Source organism: Physella acuta, unplaced genomic scaffold, assembly GCF_028476545.2.
Source record: "Physella acuta isolate Inbredline_101_S28 unplaced genomic scaffold, ASM2847654v3 ptg000537l, whole genome shotgun sequence".
Classification (NCBI taxonomy): Eukaryota; Metazoa; Mollusca; class Gastropoda; family Physidae; genus Physella; species Physella acuta.
Genome location: NW_026732056.1, coordinates 159025 through 179021, shown reverse-complemented (window position 1 = coordinate 179021; position 19997 = coordinate 159025). Strand labels below are relative to the sequence as shown.

At 35.0% G+C, this 19997-nt stretch overlaps 2 protein-coding genes across 3 annotated transcripts; both read left to right on the top strand.

The window, feature by feature from the left end:
* The first annotated feature begins 920 nt into the window (after positions 1-920).
* LOC131945842 (uncharacterized) lies at positions 921-5247 on the top strand. Its single transcript, XM_059306454.1, has 3 exons — positions 921-1025; positions 3794-3857; positions 4074-5247. Exons 2-3 carry the CDS (start codon positions 3821-3823, stop codon positions 4985-4987), a joined length of 951 nt encoding a protein of 316 aa, XP_059162437.1. The 5' UTR covers positions 921-1025; positions 3794-3820; the 3' UTR covers positions 4988-5247.
* A 2094-nt stretch (positions 5248-7341) lies between these two features.
* On the top strand, positions 7342-13494 carry LOC131945835 (uncharacterized). Of its 2 annotated transcripts, none has more exons than XM_059306446.1 (5): positions 7342-7423; positions 10828-10972; positions 11253-11307; positions 11705-11769; positions 12075-13494. In XM_059306446.1, exons 4-5 carry the CDS (start codon positions 11733-11735, stop codon positions 12983-12985), a joined length of 948 nt encoding a protein of 315 aa, XP_059162429.1. In that variant the 5' UTR covers positions 7342-7423; positions 10828-10972; positions 11253-11307; positions 11705-11732; the 3' UTR covers positions 12986-13494. The 2 variants fall into 2 exon arrangements, with proteins under 2 accessions (XP_059162429.1, XP_059162430.1); XM_059306447.1 differs by having other exon boundaries at positions 11209-11307.
* Positions 13495-19997: the final 6503 nt, after the last annotated feature.

Below are 19997 nucleotides of genomic sequence, written 5' to 3'. Positions count from 1 at the left end.
TGAACCCAACATACTGCGAGCTATAACACACAATAGAGTAAACAACACACTATACAGCAGACTATACTCCATATGAAAAGTGGAAAGTTAAAAACACACATACGGCCAACTAACACCGTATCCGCTAACACGTAACGGGTATAGGGCTGGTAAGTTGGTCACCAACCAGTTTTATAGCTCAATAAAACCTGCACGAGCCATAGAACTGGTTGGTGACCTACTTACCAGTCCTATATCAAGTTGTAAAAGAGCTGATCAGATACAAACTATTTGATAATATTATCACAGTTAGTTGTAAGCTTGAACAATCACAATCCGTACCAAGCTTCCCACCAAATGTGTAGGTACCCTACAGTTTTCATTAAGAAGACACGCAGATTGAAATTATCAATATCTACTTCACCAATTTCAGCATTTGACGCCACTTTTCACCGACATTTAACCACACTAGATCCTATATGTTAAACTTAATTTAAAAGACGCACTCATGGAGATTTTTTAAATACTTGTATTCTATTTTTTGTAAATTAATGAAGCACACATCTGCTTCTCTACCCCTCGGAGTTACATTTAACGAACTTTAGCCCTAAAATAAAACCCTAACACTATACTATATATCCCTTACAGTTTTAACTATTATCATGAATATATTCTTTTGGTTTGACCCATAAAAACCTAATTCAAACCATAGCCGTTACTGACATCAACAATATTGTCATAATGTAAACCGACTTCCAGAAAATAATTGTTTCGTTTAATTTTCCCTTGAGATGTTGCCACCTAAATCATAACATTGTCAAACCAATAGCACACTTGTTATACCTTGAGTTACGCTCTAATTATTGTATCAAAAAGGCTGTAGGTTCGGGTGGTTGGGCGTACAAGCCGGAGTTTCGTCACCCTAACCCTATATAGCATACTGTAGCCATAATATAGGGTTAACAGGGCAGGAAGTGTTTCAGTACTGTAGCAATGTAGGCCTACATACGTATTTAACATTCCAGGCACTGGAAGGCAAAATTAAAGTAAGTGCTCCATGATTAATTGTTTTTGGCCAAATTTGAAGATAATGTTTCAAGATTTGTATTTGTGTTTAAATTATTAATTTAGTATATTTTTGAGTGGAGGTTTATTTTAACTGCTAAGCAGTAGCGTACGCAGGGGGGGGGGGAGCAGCGGGAGCGGCCGCTCCCCCTCTGGCGATTTTCAGCAAAGTGGCGCCTTTTTGGAAACTTTTTAAACTCAAAATTTTAAACAATGATATTTGTTAAAAAAATATTTTTGGTCGGCACATCTATGTAAATCACAAGATTTCTTTTCATGCAGCAATTAAACATTATTGTACTAGTCTAGTAGCGTCTACGTTTACAACACGTATTAACAGCTGCATCAGTTTGCCATTCTAAAAATAACCATTATGATGCATTGCAATGTTTAAAAAACCTCCTCGGGTAGTACGACTTGGCAAGAGGGGTGTTAAGTTTAAGGCAACTGTATAATCTATTTGCTTACGAATAATTGAATTAGAAAATGTTATACATAAAACTTCACACATAATTACCTTATATATACAGTTTGAATCGTGTGATTAATTTAAAAAAATTACAATACAAAAACAAATACAACTGATGTGGCACCTCTATTTAAATTTACTTATGAGCAAACTGCGTAGTGGTGGGGAAATTTTGACATGGTCAACAACGTCATCACGATGAAGTAGTAGTATTCTTACAGTTTGGGCGATAGTGATTACCTATCACTATGTTAAAAAATTATCTTTAAAGAACACAAAGAAACAGTAGTTAATTAAAAATATATGATCTGAACTAAAGGACCGCAATTTAGTTAAATGTAGGATGTTATTTCGAATGTTTTTCCATTATACCGAAAAGCGTGGTTTTATACCAAATCTGATTTTAAAAACTTTCATTATGCTGTAATACTTTAGCATTTATGATGACGATATATTAAATTCTGATTATAGACAAAAACATTTTGTAAACGCGAATAGTGTTAAATAATTTCATTATATTCTATAGTAATTATTTATTTGTTTTGACATGTATAATTAAATGTGTAGATATATACATATTTCACTTGTCTTAAATAATTTCCCAGGAATTATTATGTAAGAAAGTTGTTTTTTTTTACAAGAATTACAAAATAGATTGCGTTACGTTCATTGTTTTTGGTTGCAGTGTGTGTATATTTTTTTTTTGTTTAGATTGATACAATTTTTGTTTTGTCGGCCTTATTGTGTGTTTTTTCTTATTTCTTCAGAGTGCTACTTTCAATTTATTTTACAACATAGCGAAGTAATGACCTGCAGTTAGTAATTATATATATATATATATATATATATATATATATATATATATATATATATATATATATATATATATATATATATATATAATACACGTATATAGAAAGTGTAAAAATTCGGCGCCTTTTTTTTCTCTTTTCGCTCCCCCTACAATGAAACCTGGATACGCCTCTGCTGCTAAGGGTTTTTATTTAAATGGGAATGTAAATTTTAACTATATTTTAAAACAAAGTTTCTATTTTACGCGTTTATAATCTTCTGTTCATGTATAATCGAGGGTCAAAATATATTTATATATTTTACACACTAATACAATTTTTTCATCTACGTTGCATGATTCAGTTGAAAATTTTTAAATGTCTTTAGCCCTTTACCTAAAAAGACAAGGAAGTTTCTTATGGAAAAATTAATATCTAAAAATAAACTAATAGAGAGTGAAATGGGAAGATGATGACAGCAAATACCCAAACTGTGTCAAGCTTTTTGTTGTATATAAAATGTTGACATAGCTTATTTTTCAAATGTTTAGACCATCGTCCTTTTTACGATCACGTCATATACTAGCTGAGAAGTTTTCTAAACAAAGGTTTCTGTTTTAAATATCACCTAAGGTACGCGAATATTGAGTGACCTCCAATGTGTAAGACATCTTTACAGAAATCTGCTATCGTTACAGACTATCAACAAAAAATCTTAATTATTTTTTGCAGCTTCTATTTATATAGTGCATAAATATCATAAATTATATATATATATATATATATATATATATATATATATATATATATATATATATATATATATATATATATATATATATATATATATATATATATATATATATATATATGGGCTCAGTGGAAAAAGTACTTAAGTTACATTTTTTTAAAAATGAGTTAAGACCGGTATATTAGTTGATTACTTCTTCTTAACCATCCCTGTAAATTTGGGCTATGGAAAAAGTACCGAAGTAGCTTAATTCGAATACTTTGCATCAGCTGTTTTGGTATTTCAGCATCAATTTTAAAAACTTTGCACTCATTTTTCTCAAAACTCTCAAAATACACTTAAGTACTTTTTCCACTGAGACCTTCATATATATATATACATATATATATATATATATATATATATATATATATATATATATATATATATAGGAGGTGTATAGACACAATATTTATTATTTTCTAATGCTGAGATTAAATAATATAACATTTAAAATGAAATTTAAAATAGAATTAAGAGTTATTGGGCCGTGCTGATTAATTTACAATTTAAAAATAGGGCCTACTAAGACTACCCACACTGTGACATTAACTCATTTAGTAAAATAAAAGCAGGAAAATATAACACAATTTAAAATATAAATACCGGAAATTTATCGAAAAGTTATTTATTACCATTCTTTAAGCAACAGCTCGTAAATTCTTAATGTAAGTATTAAAATTGACGTTTCTTTCTCAGAAAATAATAACATCAAAATATCTAAAAATGGAGACAGTAGAAAAAAAATCTGACTTTGTCCCAGGTAAGAAAATAAAATTTTTAATTATAAGGTTTTTATTTCAACATTTGCAAAACAAAAATGATAGGATTTTATCCAAATTATGTTAATTAGCAAGCACATTTTGATTATAGGTTATGATCACATTTAAATTGCTGATAATACTTATTTTACTATTTTGGCTATCTCTGTATCATTTGTAAAAAAGTATTCTTTAAATGTTGGCTGTGTTGTTCCTAGGACATCATGAAGCCGAGATCTGCTATGAAGGTGAAGCTGACTTACACAAGCACTATACCGGCTGTAAGAAGAATCCAGGTCATGTCAATTTTATACCTGTTGATGATTTTAACTTGGATCATCTCCCCTCACGTTACTGTGACGTAATCATGTTGGAGGTAATCAAAACTTTGTCAGCCCTAACGGTCCTGATAAAGGTCAATTACACCAGTCTAGAAAGACCAATGTCTGTTCCATGCTTCAGTGGTCAGTATCCATTTTATAACACCAGAGGAAGTGACGTGTTGAGGACAGGGACCGGTAGGGTGCATGATGTGGTAAAGTACACAGAGAGTGACAACAAGGGCACTTGTCCATGTGGCAAGTGTCAACACTCGGACACACCCAGCAAAGTGTGGGGAGAGGCTTGGGTTGTGACAGCCACACACGTGGTGTTTGATGACAGTGAGGCGAGACAGACCATGTGTGTTGTAGGTTATGATGACGAAAATAGTCTAGGGGTCAGTCTTGACGGCTATAAGGTGAGGTGGGCAGACATTTACGGAGACCGATGTAGATTTACATGTGTGTCATGTGACTTAGAATTGGTTGATGAATTGGACAAGATGAGGCGGCGCTTCAATTTTCTACGTGGGAAAGTTAAGGACAAATACAAGAGATTTGGTGATGTGGAAAAGTTGGCCGTTATAGTGTCACATCCTCATGGATGTCTAAAACAGGTCTCTGTAGGACAATGGACACACAGACATGAGAGGGAAGGATTGTACACAAAGTACACGTACACAACATGTACATGTCCAGGCTCCAGTGGAGCACATGTCTACATACCGGTGTATGGCTGGGGGTGGAGACATCCCCACAGTGGATCAAACTCTGTAGGAAATTATTGTGGGGAGGATGGTGTTTTGTTGTGATGATCCATCTGTAGTTCTCTGTTAGTTCTCTCCAATTGTCTACTCAATGTAAACAAACAAAATCCTTCCATTGAACGCGCGTGTGTGTATATGTGTTTGTGTGTATGTGTGTTCTCAGTTAGATCTCTCCAATTGTCTACTCATGTGTGAGTGTATGTGTGTGAGTGTTATGCTAAAACCTCTAAGTAATTTCATTTTATTGTGTGCCAACTTGTAATTACTTTATTTCTTACACCATTATGCTATTTGTATTAAGTCTATTGTTTTATTTTTATGTCAATAAAGTTTTATGATATTCCAAGGATTTCTTTCATTTTGTTATCGTTGATAATCTTAATGTTTTGTAGTGGTACTACAGAAAAACGATAGTAATGAAGAGAAACGTCTGTATAAATGCCACGTTTGTAGCTGATATTTAACTGATATTTAATGATGGTAGAAAGTTTGTAGCTGAGTCTTAATGTCGGCACTTTTGTAACATTACTGGATACACACAGAGTTTTGATTCTTTATCTCCAACTAATCAAATACAAACAAATTCACAGAACCGAATAGTTTTTATTGTATAGTTTATTGCACTACATCACAGTCATAGATAGACTTGGATGACTTTTACAAACTAAAATGGAGACTTGACTACATTCCCGAAGACGAACGAATACACCTGTACGATAGCACGACAAGACGCAGACTGCCCTATTTTTTATCCCCAGAAGCAACGATACTACATTATGACTTCACATACCTTGCTTACCGCGGCACAATACCGCCATCTTTTATTTATAAAAAAACAATTCACAACACACATACTCTCGAACCCTCCCTGTAATAACCATTCACTTCCCAACAGGCACAACCGTCATGTTTGTAGCTGAGACTCAGCGTTTTCATTGATTGCTATTTTCATATAGTTGTTAGAATAACAGACTATTTAAACATCGCGTCTCACAATTTTTATAGCGTTGACAAACATTATACAGGGGGACATATTTTTACTTCTTACCAGACCACTTAAATCTATTAAAGCAAATTCAATTGTAGCTGGGAAAAAAACGACCAACAAATAAACAAAATAACGCCAATAGCACATTAAAACAAATTTAGAGAAACTTTGCTTAACAACGTATAAATGCAGAAGGCAGTCCTAAAACGATGTAACACATGTAGTGGGGAGAGGAGAGCGCTGTAGGCAATGGGGAGGGTAGTTGGGGGGCATCTTACGGGGCGCTACATCTTATCCACTACACATCATCGCACATTCAGAAAGACAGCCTAACATTACACAGAACAAAAAAATTTACTTAACGCTTCACTTTTAGGATCTTTTCCATTTTTTTTTGTCAGCATATAGATTTCCAGAATATTTTTAACGTGTTACCGCGAAATGAGGTTAAGTATAATCTAGCCTATATAACGTTTCTTGGGCCTGGAGCGGGTCACATAAGTCAGATGTTTGTGTTGTTAGACATGGGCTCGATTGTTTCACGTAATTTAATTATTTAATTTAATAAGAATTTCAAAATGTATTATTTTTAAGCCACAAAACCCACTCCTAAAAAGTGAAAGAAATTATGTCTGTTATCAAACTAACAAATACACTTTCTATACCACTTAGAGCCATTAGAGCTGGGTCGACTCCGATGTGAACATAAAACTTTCAGGCTATCATCCTCATGCTTTAGCGTCTATGTCGTCCCATTTGGATATCATACAAGTAGAAATTATATAACAGCACATACACATCTTACTGTATGACCTTTAAAGCACAAATCACAGCAGAACCTTTTTGAAAACAAATTTAAAACGACACAAATATATAATCATAATAATAACATAATAATAGCCGCCTTTGTTTCCCCCAAAGTTGAGCACCCTATAGTGCCCATTAGAGCTTAGTGGACTCACGGTCGTTCTATTCATTTGAACTAGAAACTTTCAGGTTAGCGCTGAGCGATGATGTCCCCCATTTGTCTATATATTATACTGAAATAGATCTTTATATGCGCAATTTTATTCCTTTCCTTCCAGAGTTTCTTCCAGGCATCTCTTCGGGGGGGGGGGGGGGCGAAATGATTCTACCGCCCCCCCCCCCCCCCCACCCCCCCCCCCCGAACGAAATGAAATTTATATAATTTATTTAGAAAATATATACTTTTAACAGTGTCCGCCCCACCGAAAGAAAGTCTACCCCCCCCCCTCCGCCCCCGAAAAATTTCAAGTGCCCCCCCCCCCCCGGTGAAAAAAGTCTGGAAGAAACACTGTTTTCTTCTTTGTGTTTTGAAGACCACTACAAATGACGTGGCGAGTTATTTCATTTTGGAAAGAAAACAATCTAAAAATACATTTCTAAGAAGTGTATTTTTATATCCACGCAAACGGGAATTCCAGATATCCCAGCATTCACAGGGAAAGAGACGACGCCCGTAACTAAAAAAGGTAAGCCATTTTATTAAAACATAATTGTTTTCTAGAACTAGATCTATATTACTTATAAGCCTAACGTTTTTACAAATCGAAATCTATTTTAAAACACATAACTGAAAAGCTTAGTAATTTACATAATATATGATAATAGCTACATTTATTATACCTAAATAACCCTCTACATTTTTTTTTGTTTTAAACGCGTTTACCGTTAGACTTTATTTCTGGTAGAATGTAGATCTAGAGCTAAAATACTAATTGCTAAACTGTTTAAATTTATTAGTTGCCTTTATCCGTATATCAGCTAGAATCTAATAGTTACACAATGCCTGTTATTGAAATAAGGTTTGATACATCTACTAGATCTACGTTTTGTGGAATGGTGGGTTGGTTGGTGTTCGTCAAAAAAAGATGCATGTGGATGGGTGTTGGGTCAAAAGTTATAAATGGGGGATGACGTCAAAAATGGATGACGATTATGCTAACTACGTTGATTTAGCTGGAAAAGAAAAACAACTCTAATCTCTTTTTAAATTAATACTAAAAATGTAAGCAAATCCACTCCAAAATTAAGTTAGATTCGGCGGTGAAATCTAATAAGTTACCAGGAACAAGAACGTATTTTTTTAAACAAACTTTTAAATTTCTGTTTATTTTTTTTTAATGGTTTAAGTGTGATTTCACACTTTAAAAAGACATTTCCCTACCCCTCGTTACACTAACCGAACCAAAATTAATAGGCGACCACTTGAGTAGGCCTAGATCTACGTTATGTAGGCCTAGCCTAACCTAAAATAAAATCTGCTTTCAGTACAGTCAGTCACTCCTCCCTCGGTAAACAACGTTTTAGCATCTATTGAACGGAAATCCTAGATTAAAAAATAAATCATTAAAAAAATCAAAGCAAACAGCGTAGAAACGCTAAAAAATTAAAACCAATAACAATAAAACCTGATCGCTAGACTGGTAATGTGTAATGTGAATTATTCTGAATTAAGTTTTGAAATTCAATGTTTTTTATTTCGTTTTCACATGCATTTTCTATTTACAAATAAAAATCTGGTCACACGTGTAATATCCGGATGTATCGATAACCACAACAACAACAAGCAAATCTCACATACGTTGCCTTTGCTATTATATATGAAATTGTTCATTATTACTATTACTAACTATACATTAAGATTCATTTTTATAGTAAAAATTAGTTTCTGTTAAATCTAGTACTAGTATTGTGAAATTCGAAACGTTTTGAAAGTATCGATACGATATAAATCTAGAATAGACCAACTACATTTTAAGGACTAGGCTTTCAACCTAGCAATCCTAGCAGACGACTTCTGCTGGCATTTCCAAGTGAATCATTAAAAATTAAAAGTAGATCTAGATTGAAGTCTAGATCTAGTATTAATTCTAGATCTAGATTTAGATCTTTAAAATTAAATCAATATTAGACTCTAGTTTGTAGTTACTAGTAGTTAGCCTGTATAATAGTTTATAATACTGTAGGCCTATATGTTATTAGTTATTATTATTATTAGCTTGGCCTTAATTTTAATAAATATTAATAGGACTATTGACTATAGATACTAATAATACTATTAGTTCTATTAGGCTATATTATTATTATTTAAGTATTAGATCTAAGTATTAGGCATTAGGGCAGTATTATGTGAACCTGATCTGAGTATGTCGACGAGTCCGACGAATGTACTGATCCGAGTCTAGATCTAGATCTGTGTCTACTATCTAAAATCTAGTAATAAATAGATCTAAATCTAGCAGCTAGATCTAGCTTAACTTCTAGATTTCTAGAAGAGTCTAGAACTCTAGATTCGAGAATACAGATCTAAGATTCTTATTAAATTTCCAATTCTAGTTCAGGAAGAACATTACTTAATCATTACTAATTACTAGACATCTAGGTCTAGAATCTAGATCTATATTTGAGACTGTCGATGACATCACTTTTATTTGGAACCCTTCCCAAATAAATGAAATTAAAAAAATAATGATCCCAAATATGTTTTTCGTCTTGCTTTATTTGATTTATTTGGGCAATTGAGCAAAGTAGCTAATATGATTAGCAATATAAATTATTAGCAAAAAATATATTTATTATTTAACATACAACTAAAATCAATCTATCCAAATTTTAAATGCTCTCTTGTAAAAAAAGATATTGCCAAATAAAAAATGGTTTACAGTCATTCCAGTGTATTCCTGAAAAGTGTGACAGATTGTACGCCTTTGTTTTACTACTTTTATTGCTATTTACATTTTTTTTTACTGCTATTCCGGAACAATAACTAATGCTACATTGCGAGATTACCTAATATACATATATAGTCTATATGTTCTTTTATGTAGTCAATTAATTATTTAATGAATACCATTTAGCAACATCTAATGACCACTGAACAGCCTAAATATATTTTATTAAAATGTAATTTAGGCTTATTAAATATTTAAGTTAGGCCTTGAAATAGACAAGATTCTACTTATATTATTATAATGTCAAGGGGCATATCCAGCCTACCTAATGTATTCGGTTCTAGGGGCTGATTAGTAATAAATTTATTAGTAGTTATACTTGACAGGCCTAGCAAGCCTTGCCTAATTCATATAATGTCCTAACATGTAGACCTATTGCAAAATCTAAAATAATAAACTAAGAGCTATTATTTATTATGATTATGCAATTTAAATTTAAACAATTTTTTTTCAATTTAATGATCAGCTAGTCATGATAACATTTACCTATAATACAGTTTGCATTTTTTATCAGCATTATTAAAAGTTATTTGTTGAACTGCAACTTTTAAACATTGCACCACCACTAATGTAGGCCTGTATACAAATATTTAATTTCTTATAGTTGTAAACAGTATTCAAATTCATTAGTAATTAGTACTTGACTGAATAAAATATCATTGTTTATCTCATATGAGATAATAATTAGTGTAACCTTAATCTTAGTTATTTGTTTGTCACTAGCTACAGATCTTCATTAAAGTACCAAACTATTTAATCAATATGTGAAATTCTGTACTACTGATAAGGCCTTTTAATACTTCTAAAATTATTTATTTGTCTATTAGAGAAATGCTGCTGCCACGTAAAAATAAAAAATATATGCGTAAAGTACATTGAACTAATAACATCCCTTTATTCATTTCAAATTTATCATCACTAGTTTACACTGATTAGACATACAACTTCATCAATATTGTTCTTAAGATGTATGTGCGCTGATGTAAAAAAAATTGTCTCACATTTGTTTTTGCTTGACAGAGGTATTTGGTGTATTTAACTTATACAGTGAAAAGAAGTATTTAAAATGTGTATGCATTATGAAATTGTAACTTGATATAATTTCAAAATATACCAGCCTAAACTATTGTTATTCATTTTAGGCTAGTCCTCTTCACATCAGAAAAGTAAATAGAAGTATATGAGCACACAACCAAATAATTGACGTATGTTACACAGGCTCTGATGACATCGGACATCATGTAAAGAAGGTTGTTAAATTCAACCCACACTTCTAAATGACTATTGGTGAGTTTTCATTTGTGTGTTTCTCAATATATATTTATATATATTACTAGTGGAATATTTTAACCCACTCATAATATCTACATTTAGTCTCACCACTTATGACAGTACAAACTATCACATATTGAAAATAACTTACAAATAATTTTATAGGAATTAAGTTTTGGTTATTGTTGAACTAAATAAAATTATGTAAAGACTTACATTTTTATATTTCTCATCTGTCTGTGATTTTGCAGAATGTTTAGATTTTGATGCAACTTTTCTGTCCTTGGTTTTACAGAATATTTAGACTTTAAGACAACAGACTGAAAGAAGAGTTATTGCTGCTGTTGTAGGTAAGGATAAACAATATTATTTGTAGCTTAACAAAGGTAAATAACTGAATAGATCATGTGAGATGGCATTGTGCCCTCATAGACCAGTATAGTAACAAACTTGCACCTTCAACATCTTGATATTCAGGTTACAATAGCCTGCTAGTGTTGTAGGTTTACAGCAAAAATAGTGTATTTCTATGATGTCAAAGATTGCTTTAAAATTAATATTTATTTACATTTTCCATGCAAGGACTTCTAAGAAAAGTTTTATTTAAAACAATCTTTAAGGTATAATACATATAATATAAAAGCAGGAACGTTTAACGTACTGATGCTACAACTCTAATTTGTAGAAATGTTTTACCATTTACAGCTGGTAAATTAATAAGTCTATAATTAATTTTTTTTTTCTTAGAAAAATAACGACTGTAAAAGATCTTAAAATGGATACAAATCAGAGAAAATCTGGCTTTGTCCCAGGTAAACAACTAAAATGATAATTACAATGTTTTATGTAAACATTCATTGTGTAAATGATGTGTTATTTTTACCTGGTAATATTACTAAGTTCTTATATTTTTTGCATTTATTAATGTCATAAACATTTTAATTGTCATTATGAGTACATTTAAGTAGATAATAATATTAGCTTAAATATTCTAGATATTTCTGTAAATATCATTTAAAAATATTCTGCAGTGTAGGCTGTCTCTAAAAAAATATAGATGTATATAATTGTTAAATTTTACCCTTTATCTCAATTACCTCCCCTTGTACCTCTCCAGGACATCATGAAGCTGAGATCTGCTATGGAGGTGAAGCTGACTTACACAAGCACTATACCGGCTGTAAGAAGAATCCAGGTCATGTCAATTTTATACCTGTTAATGATTTTAATTTGGATCATCTCCCCTCACGTTACCGTGACGTCATCATGTTGGAGCTAATCAAAGCTTTGTCTGCCCTAACGGTCATGATAAAGGTCAAGTACACCAGTCTAGAGAGACCAGAGTCTGATCCATGCTTCAGTGGTCAGTATCCATTTTATAACACCAGAGGAAGTGACGTGTTGAGGACAGGGACGGGGAGGGTGTGGCGTGTGTACAAGTACACAGAGAGTGACAACAAGGGCACTTGTCCATGTGGCAAGTGTCAACACTCGGACACACCCAGCAAAGTGTGGGGGGAGGTTCATGTGAGGACAGCCACACACGTGGTGTTTGATGACAGTGAGGCGAGACAGACCAGGTGTGTTTTAGGTTTTGATGACAATAAAAGTCCTGGGGTCAGTCTTGATGGCTGGAGGGTGGAGAGGGCAGACATTGAGGAAGACGGGTGTATGTTTACATGTGTGTCATGTGACTTAGAGTTAGTTGATGAACTGGACAAGATGTGTCGGCGCTTTGGTCGTCTATGTAGGGAAGTAGAGGACAAATACTGGAGATTTGGTTATGTGGACAAGTTGACCATTATCGTGTCACATCCTCATGGCTGTCCTAAACAGGTCTCTGTAGGACAATGGACACACATACGTGAGAGGAAAGGTTGGTACAAGTTCACGTACACAACATGTACATGTCCAGGCTCCAGTGGAGCACATGTCTACATGCCGGGATATGTCGTGTGGTTGTGGTCACGTCCCCACAGTGGATCAAACTCTGAAGGAAATTATAGTGGGGAGGATGTGGTGTGTTGATCCATCTGTAACTGTTGGTTCTCTCCCCTTGTCTAATGTAACTGTTGGTTCTCTCCCCTTGTCTAATGTAACTGTTGGTTCTCTCCCCTTGTCTAATGTAAACAAACAAAATGGCGGCTCCCTTCATTAAACTTGTGCGTGTCAAGGCTTGAATGTCTTCATCAGCAACTTTGTATTCTGGTGAAGACAAGAAATAAATTGTTTGGTTTCTTTCAGACATTTGTTTAGAGTTGTTAGACACATAAACAAAATATAAACAAATGTTTATTGTTGAGAAATGAAATATTTATGGCTACACTTGTATCTTTGTTTTGTTTAAACCTCCACATTAGATTTGTCATCGCCATCATTATCTTTATTTATACTTTAATTCATGTTTGAATTTGTTTACAAACTGTTTGTATTTGTTTACAATCTGTTTGTATTTGTTTACAAACTGTTTGTATTTGTTTACAATCTGTTTGTATTTATTTACAAACTGTATGGATGTCAATAAATTTGTACAAGATTTCAAAGTTTCTTTCATTCATTTTGTTATCGTTGATAATCTTAACGTTTTGTGTTGATGATAAACAAAACACGATGGTAGTGAAGAGAAAAGTCGGCAGTCAAGTTTGTAGCTGAGACTTAATGTCGGCAGTCAAGTTTGTAGCTGAGACTTAATGTTGGCAGTCAAGTTTGTAGCTGAGACTTAATGTCGGCAGTCAAGTTTGTAGATGAGACTTAATGTCGGCAGTCAAGTTTGTAGCTGAGACTTAATGTCGGCAGTCAAGTTTGTAGCTGAGACTTAATGTCGGCTGTCAAGTTTGTAGCTGAGACTTAATGTCGGCTGTCAAGTTTGTAGCTGAGACTTAATGTCGGCAGTCAAGTTTGTAGCTGAGACTTAATGTCGGCAGTCAAGTTTGTAACTAAGAATTTATTTCGACAGTCAAGTATGTAGCTGAGACTTAATGTTGGCAGTCAAGTTTGTAGCTGAGACTTAATGTCTGCTGTCAAGTTTGTAGCTGAGACTTAATGTCGGCAGTCAAGTTTGTAGCTGAGACTTAATGTCGGCAGTCAAGTTTGTAGCTGAGACTTAATGTCGGCAGTCAAGTTTGTAACTGTTTTTTTTTTACATATGTTTTTTTGTAATCAAACGGTTTAAAGATCGCTTAAAGATCGTTTTATATATAAAAAAAAATGGCCACAAAGTCTACCGAATTACCTGATCATGTCAATTAAACTTAGATTTTAATGGCCGTATTTAAAGTGTAGCTGATATGTCTGCTGAAAATAAACATAATTCCCACACAATTCTAGTAACTGTGTTTTTACAACAGCAAAACATTGCAATATAAACAGTTCATCAACCCCATCTTTTTTTTTAATGATTATTAAACACTGAAACACAATTTACTTCCTACCTTTATATAGCCTCATATATTTCATACGTACAAACACTAATGGCACGACATTTTACTTTACTCATAGTTCTCTGCACAGATGTAGATCTATTATTTTTTCAAACCTGACGTTTAAAAATGGTTGGTAAATTCGAGTTACGCTCTCGATTACTGGGATAAATTATATTATTGCAAACCTATGGACTTCCAGGTTAGATGGCTAACATGTCATCTACCGCTCAACGCTGAGTTCCTTGTCTAAATAATTAAAGATATTAAACAAGTTACTATTTCCATAAACTTTGTATCAATTACTTCACATAAAATAGTATTTTTCAATAAAGGCAAATTTGTTTAAATAAGATTGTCATGAGTCAGTCGTGGGTTAAACTGACTGCGTGGTCTGGTCGCTAACTCCAAAAGTCCCGAGTTCGAACCTCCGGGCAAATGATGCACGTTTGATAAAGACAGCCATCTCAAGTGTGAGAGACGACTCCGAAATCTAACAACTGCCTTGTACTGTTGTAGATGGATCTTGGATGGATAAAGGCTATAGAAGCAATTCCAGAAAGACAAGTAGGCTGTTGTCGGGGTTGTCGGGCTGTATGGGTATAATATTTTGACACGTAATAATAATAATATTATTTTTTTGGAATACCTCCAATATTGCAATAATTAAGAACAAAAAAGATAGCTGCAATTTGTTTCAATCAAAATTGTGGTCAAAGGGAATTAATCAATAAAATAAAATCCTCAAGAAGCTTTTTGCAGTTGCTGCCCTTAATTTAAAGCTATTAATAATAGTATATTGTTACTTGCTTATCTCTACTGTGGGCTAGTTTGGTTTACAGGGTGTAGTGACCCCTTAATACTAAATGAAACACGAAATAGTGTCCTGTTTACTTTTATCTTTCTAATGCCGCAGTTAATGAATATAGATATTGTAACCTATTTCACTTCCAAAAATTAAAATATCTTTGTTTCATACAAACAAAAAATTATGGTGATAAATTTTTTTTAAATATTTTTTTTAGGTTAGATGAGGCAGAATTAAAGTATATGTATGCCCCTGATATACATACTTACATTTAGTAATATAATGGGTTACTAAACCTCATCGACCTACTAATATTTATTAGAGTAAACAACACATTATACGCCATATAAAAAATTGAAATTAGGAATGTTAAAAACATACATACGGCCAACTTACACGTAAAGGGCACATGAAGTTGTAAAAGAGCTGATGTTTATACTCACCAACTTATAATAGTTTTAAGCTAGAACAATAACAAGCTGCACCAAATATTATCAGCTGCAGGGTTTCTTCCAGGCATCTCTTTGCGGGGGCGGAGCTCCCCGAAGAAAGTCTACCGCCCCCCCCCCCCCCCCGAACGAGATGGAATTTATATATCGAGATATCGAGCATATTCTTTTACTAGTGTCCGCCCCCCCCCGGCGAAAAATGTTGCCCCCCCCCCCCCGAAATATCTATTGCCCCCCCCCCCCCCCCCGAAGAAAAGTCTGGAAGAAACACTGATCCCCTTAAGTGCAGGTAAACTTTAGTGCTGAGTACAATGACACCATGCAGATTGAATATCAATGTTTAGAGACGATCATTTTATGGATGTGTTTCAGCGCGTTCGCTATGTAGACTATTTACGTGTTTAACATTCAGAAAAAATTTGAATGCAAAATTAAAGTAAGTGCTATATGACTAGTTTATTTATTTAATTTTTTTAGCGCAATTTCCATTCTGGAGAATTGCGTTTATTAACCCGTCATTTCTGGATGGATGGATGGATGGATGGATGAATGTGTGTCCGCAGCTTTAAGTCGTATCTCCTCCTCAACGAAGCAATATCGATGACTAGTTCCAAAAGCAATTATGTTAAGCAAGTTACAAGGATGAACATAGGCCATACAAATTCCGGGTTTCTTTCATGGATTTCCCAGAAAAGCCAAAAAATCTCGAAAAAAAAAGCAGTTTTTGGCCCATATCTCGGCAACCAGACCACTTAGCGACTTGAAACATGTACCAATCGATTCCTGTCATAATTTAGAACAATATTGCCGAAGAAAGTTTTCAAAAATATTCTCTCGTTCGGTCACAAATTTTAAAATTACATAAACACCTACAAACCGATTGTTCTTCTAGCTTGAACGCACCCCAACATTATACGTCAGAGCTATTTTTAGATAACATAAGGAAATTGCGCACAAATGTCACTAGACTTTTTTAATTAACTTGTTTTAACTTTGAACCTATTTTTAGCTTCTGTGTTTTAATATTTGTACCTTTACTTACATATTATTTTAGTTAAGTATAATTTTGAGTGGAGTTTTATTTTAATTTTTAAAGGATTACTTTTAAACGAAAAAATATTTCAAAATATTTCAAAACAAATTACTACATTTAAGCGCTGATAATCTTTATATTTACGTGTCAAAAATCACACTATACATTCATATCTTTTACATAGAACATAACTAATTTGTTTTTCGTCAATTTTTTATTAAACGAATCAGTAAAAGTTATTACATTGGCTTTACCCACCCAACCCAAGTCATTAATTATGTGACCCTGAAAACACCAAGTAACGTCTAGGTCCAGGGGCGTAGCGAGGGGGGGGGGGGGGCGGGGAGTGCCCACCGCACCGGGTGACACCATTTACGGGGGGGGGGGGGAGGTGACACCAAGGCAAAAAATAGCAAAATATATAGAGAAAAACGTGAGGGGGGTGCAAATTGAAAACTTGAAAGTTTATTCCCGGGAAGGGTCCCAACGCCTCTGGGGGGGGGGGGGTGACACCATTAAGTGCCGCACCGGGTGACACCCGACCTCGCTACGCCACTGTCTGTGTCCACACGTCAGGGCGAATCAAGTGCTGAGATATCTGGTCACTAGCGGTCACTGGAAAATATTTGTCTACATGTTAACGGTATGTTTACGCTAGAAAAATCACAAGCCGCTCCAAACTTTGTCGACACGTGTACATGTACTCTTTAGTGACATCTTAACAGTATAGCTAATATTATTGCAGTTCCCAAATCTATTAAGATACCTAGATATGCTAAATCTGTCCTGTAATCCCTAAAAAATCCAGTCCTATACTCAATCACTTAGGACAGCACTAGAAAGGCTAAAAAATTCCCGCAGCAAGATTGTGCTGCAGTGGATCCCGGGCCACTGCCAGATACAGGGTAATGAGATTGCGGACCAGCTGGCAAAAAATAGGGGAAAGAAAAAACAACCAGAAATCTCGCTACATCTAAAAGAAATCAAAAGAATAATAAAAAACAAGCAAACACAAATGTGGTCTGACACACACCCTCACTATAAAAAAATGATGGATATTACAATTTGACACTAAATTAGCATATGCATAAAAAACTAAAAATTGGGTGTGGCGAAATATGCCCTTTGTGGCAAGGCCCCGGAGAATACCGAGCACGTCCTTCAAGAATGTTCTCTTTATAGCCAGGCGCGAGCCCAACACTGGCCCCTACTCACCCCACTCAAGGAAAAATTATATGGGGCACCTGGTTATTATCTGGAGACCATAGTCCAGTTCATACACGAAGTTGGGCTTGTTGTCTAAATCCTCCACTATATTCTCAATTAAGAACGAAGAAGAAGAAAAGGAAATGCTAAAAATAATCGTTACAAGTACCATTCAGTGTTACTTTATAATCTTGTTTGTGATTGTTACGTCCCTTGTATTGTAAATATCTTGGTTACGTCCCTTGAGTGTTCCGTGTAATTACCGTGATGTGTATCTGCTGTGTATTTATTCAGTAGTTACCTAAAGACTAAAGATAGAGCCGCAGATAAGACGTGTCGTCTGAGCCGTCTATGTATAAGAATAAAGTACCAAGGCTAACTGGGAAAACTGTGTCTGTTTAAGTAATGTAACCATCAGGTGGATCACTCCACCATCTATAATAATAGTTTCGCTGTCTGTCTGACAAGAACGCTCTGTCTGACAAGAACGCTCTGTCTGACAAGAACGCTCTAGAGAAAACACAAGGAAATTAAAAACATGCATAGTATTTCGAAAAACGAAGTATGACGTCGACACATTTAGCATAGAGTTGAAAATAATCTCAAGGCGGAAAGTGCACACAGTAATATAATGACGTCATTGATTATCGCGTAAACATTGAATAAAAAGGAAATTTTGTCTAATCTAAATGGTTTGCGTGAAGAGTTTCTTGCATACAATTCTTCGGGTAGGGGCGAAGCCCCGCGTAAGAACGTCTGAGCCCCCCCCCCCTCCCCAACTCAAAAGAAATTTCCTCATCGATACTCTATAATAAAATTACCGCCTAATTAATGTGTCTGATCTAAAAAGTGGTTTTCTTGCAATGGGACGGTAGACATGTTTTTTTTTTGGGGGGGGGGGTGTGTGGGGGGGGTGGTGGTGTGTGGGGGTGGGGGGTGGGGGGGGGGGGGTGTGTGGGGGGGTGGGTTGGTTTCAGTGTTTCTTTCAGACTTTTTCCTCCCCGGAGAGGGGTGGGGGTACTTGAAATTTTCGGGGGCGGGGGTAGAATTTTCTGGGAGGGGGCGGACACTGGAAAAAGTATATAATTATATTTCGTTGAATGGGACGGTAGACATGTTTTTTTTGGGGGTGGGGGGTGGTGGAGGGGTGGGTGGGGGGGTGGTGTGTGGGGGGGGGTTGGTTTCAGTGTTTCTTTCAGACTTTTTCCTCCCCGGAGAGGGGTGGGGGTACTTGAAATTTTCGGGGTCGGGGGTAGAATTTTCTGGGAGGGGGCGGACACTGGAAAAAGTATATAATTATATTTCGTTGAATGGGACGGTAGACATGTTTTTTTTTGGGGTGGGGGGGGGGGGGGTGGGGGTCGTGTGTGGTGGGGGTGGGGGTGGTGTGTGGAGGGGGTGGTGTGTGGGGGTGAGGGGTGGGGGTGGTGTGTGGTGGGGGGTGGGGGTGGGGGTGGTGTGTGGGGGGTGGTGTGTGGGGGGGTGGGGTGGGGGTGGTGTGTGGGGGGGTGGGTTGGTTTTAGTTTAGAGAAAAGAGACAGCACTATCAGCCTAGCGCCCGTTGTACCCTTCCTCAACGGGCCATTTTTCTCGTCGTCTAATATCTTTATGATATATAGATCTAGAGCTAAGCTTACTGGGTATTCTATCGTTCTGGATACGTAAAATCGCCCGCGGCTATTAAAATGTACGAAAACATTACCTTATTGTCAAGGCTTTAATAGAAGTATAGTGTATAGTCATATGTTTGTGTCAAATATTATAGATAAATGAATAATAAACCTAGATCTAGATCTAAATCAATAGCTAAATATCTCTATATACTTATAGGCCAGAAATTAACTTTAAACAGCAGTGTCTGAGAGCAAGATTTGCTATATAATATATAAACAGCAGCCATTTGTAAAATAGAGTGGCTTCTCCCTGAATCTCGCGCTAAAAGCTTATAAAAATAAAACTTAAACAAAATGGCTGCTATAGTAAATGAGCATGGTTGCATCTGTTCGAAACATCGCTAATCTTCATTTATTACGGAAAAGTTTTAATTCAATTGTTTAAAAACAGGTACATAAATGAAACAAGGAAACATTTTTGTATTTTAAAAAACATAAATCCTCCTCAAAAT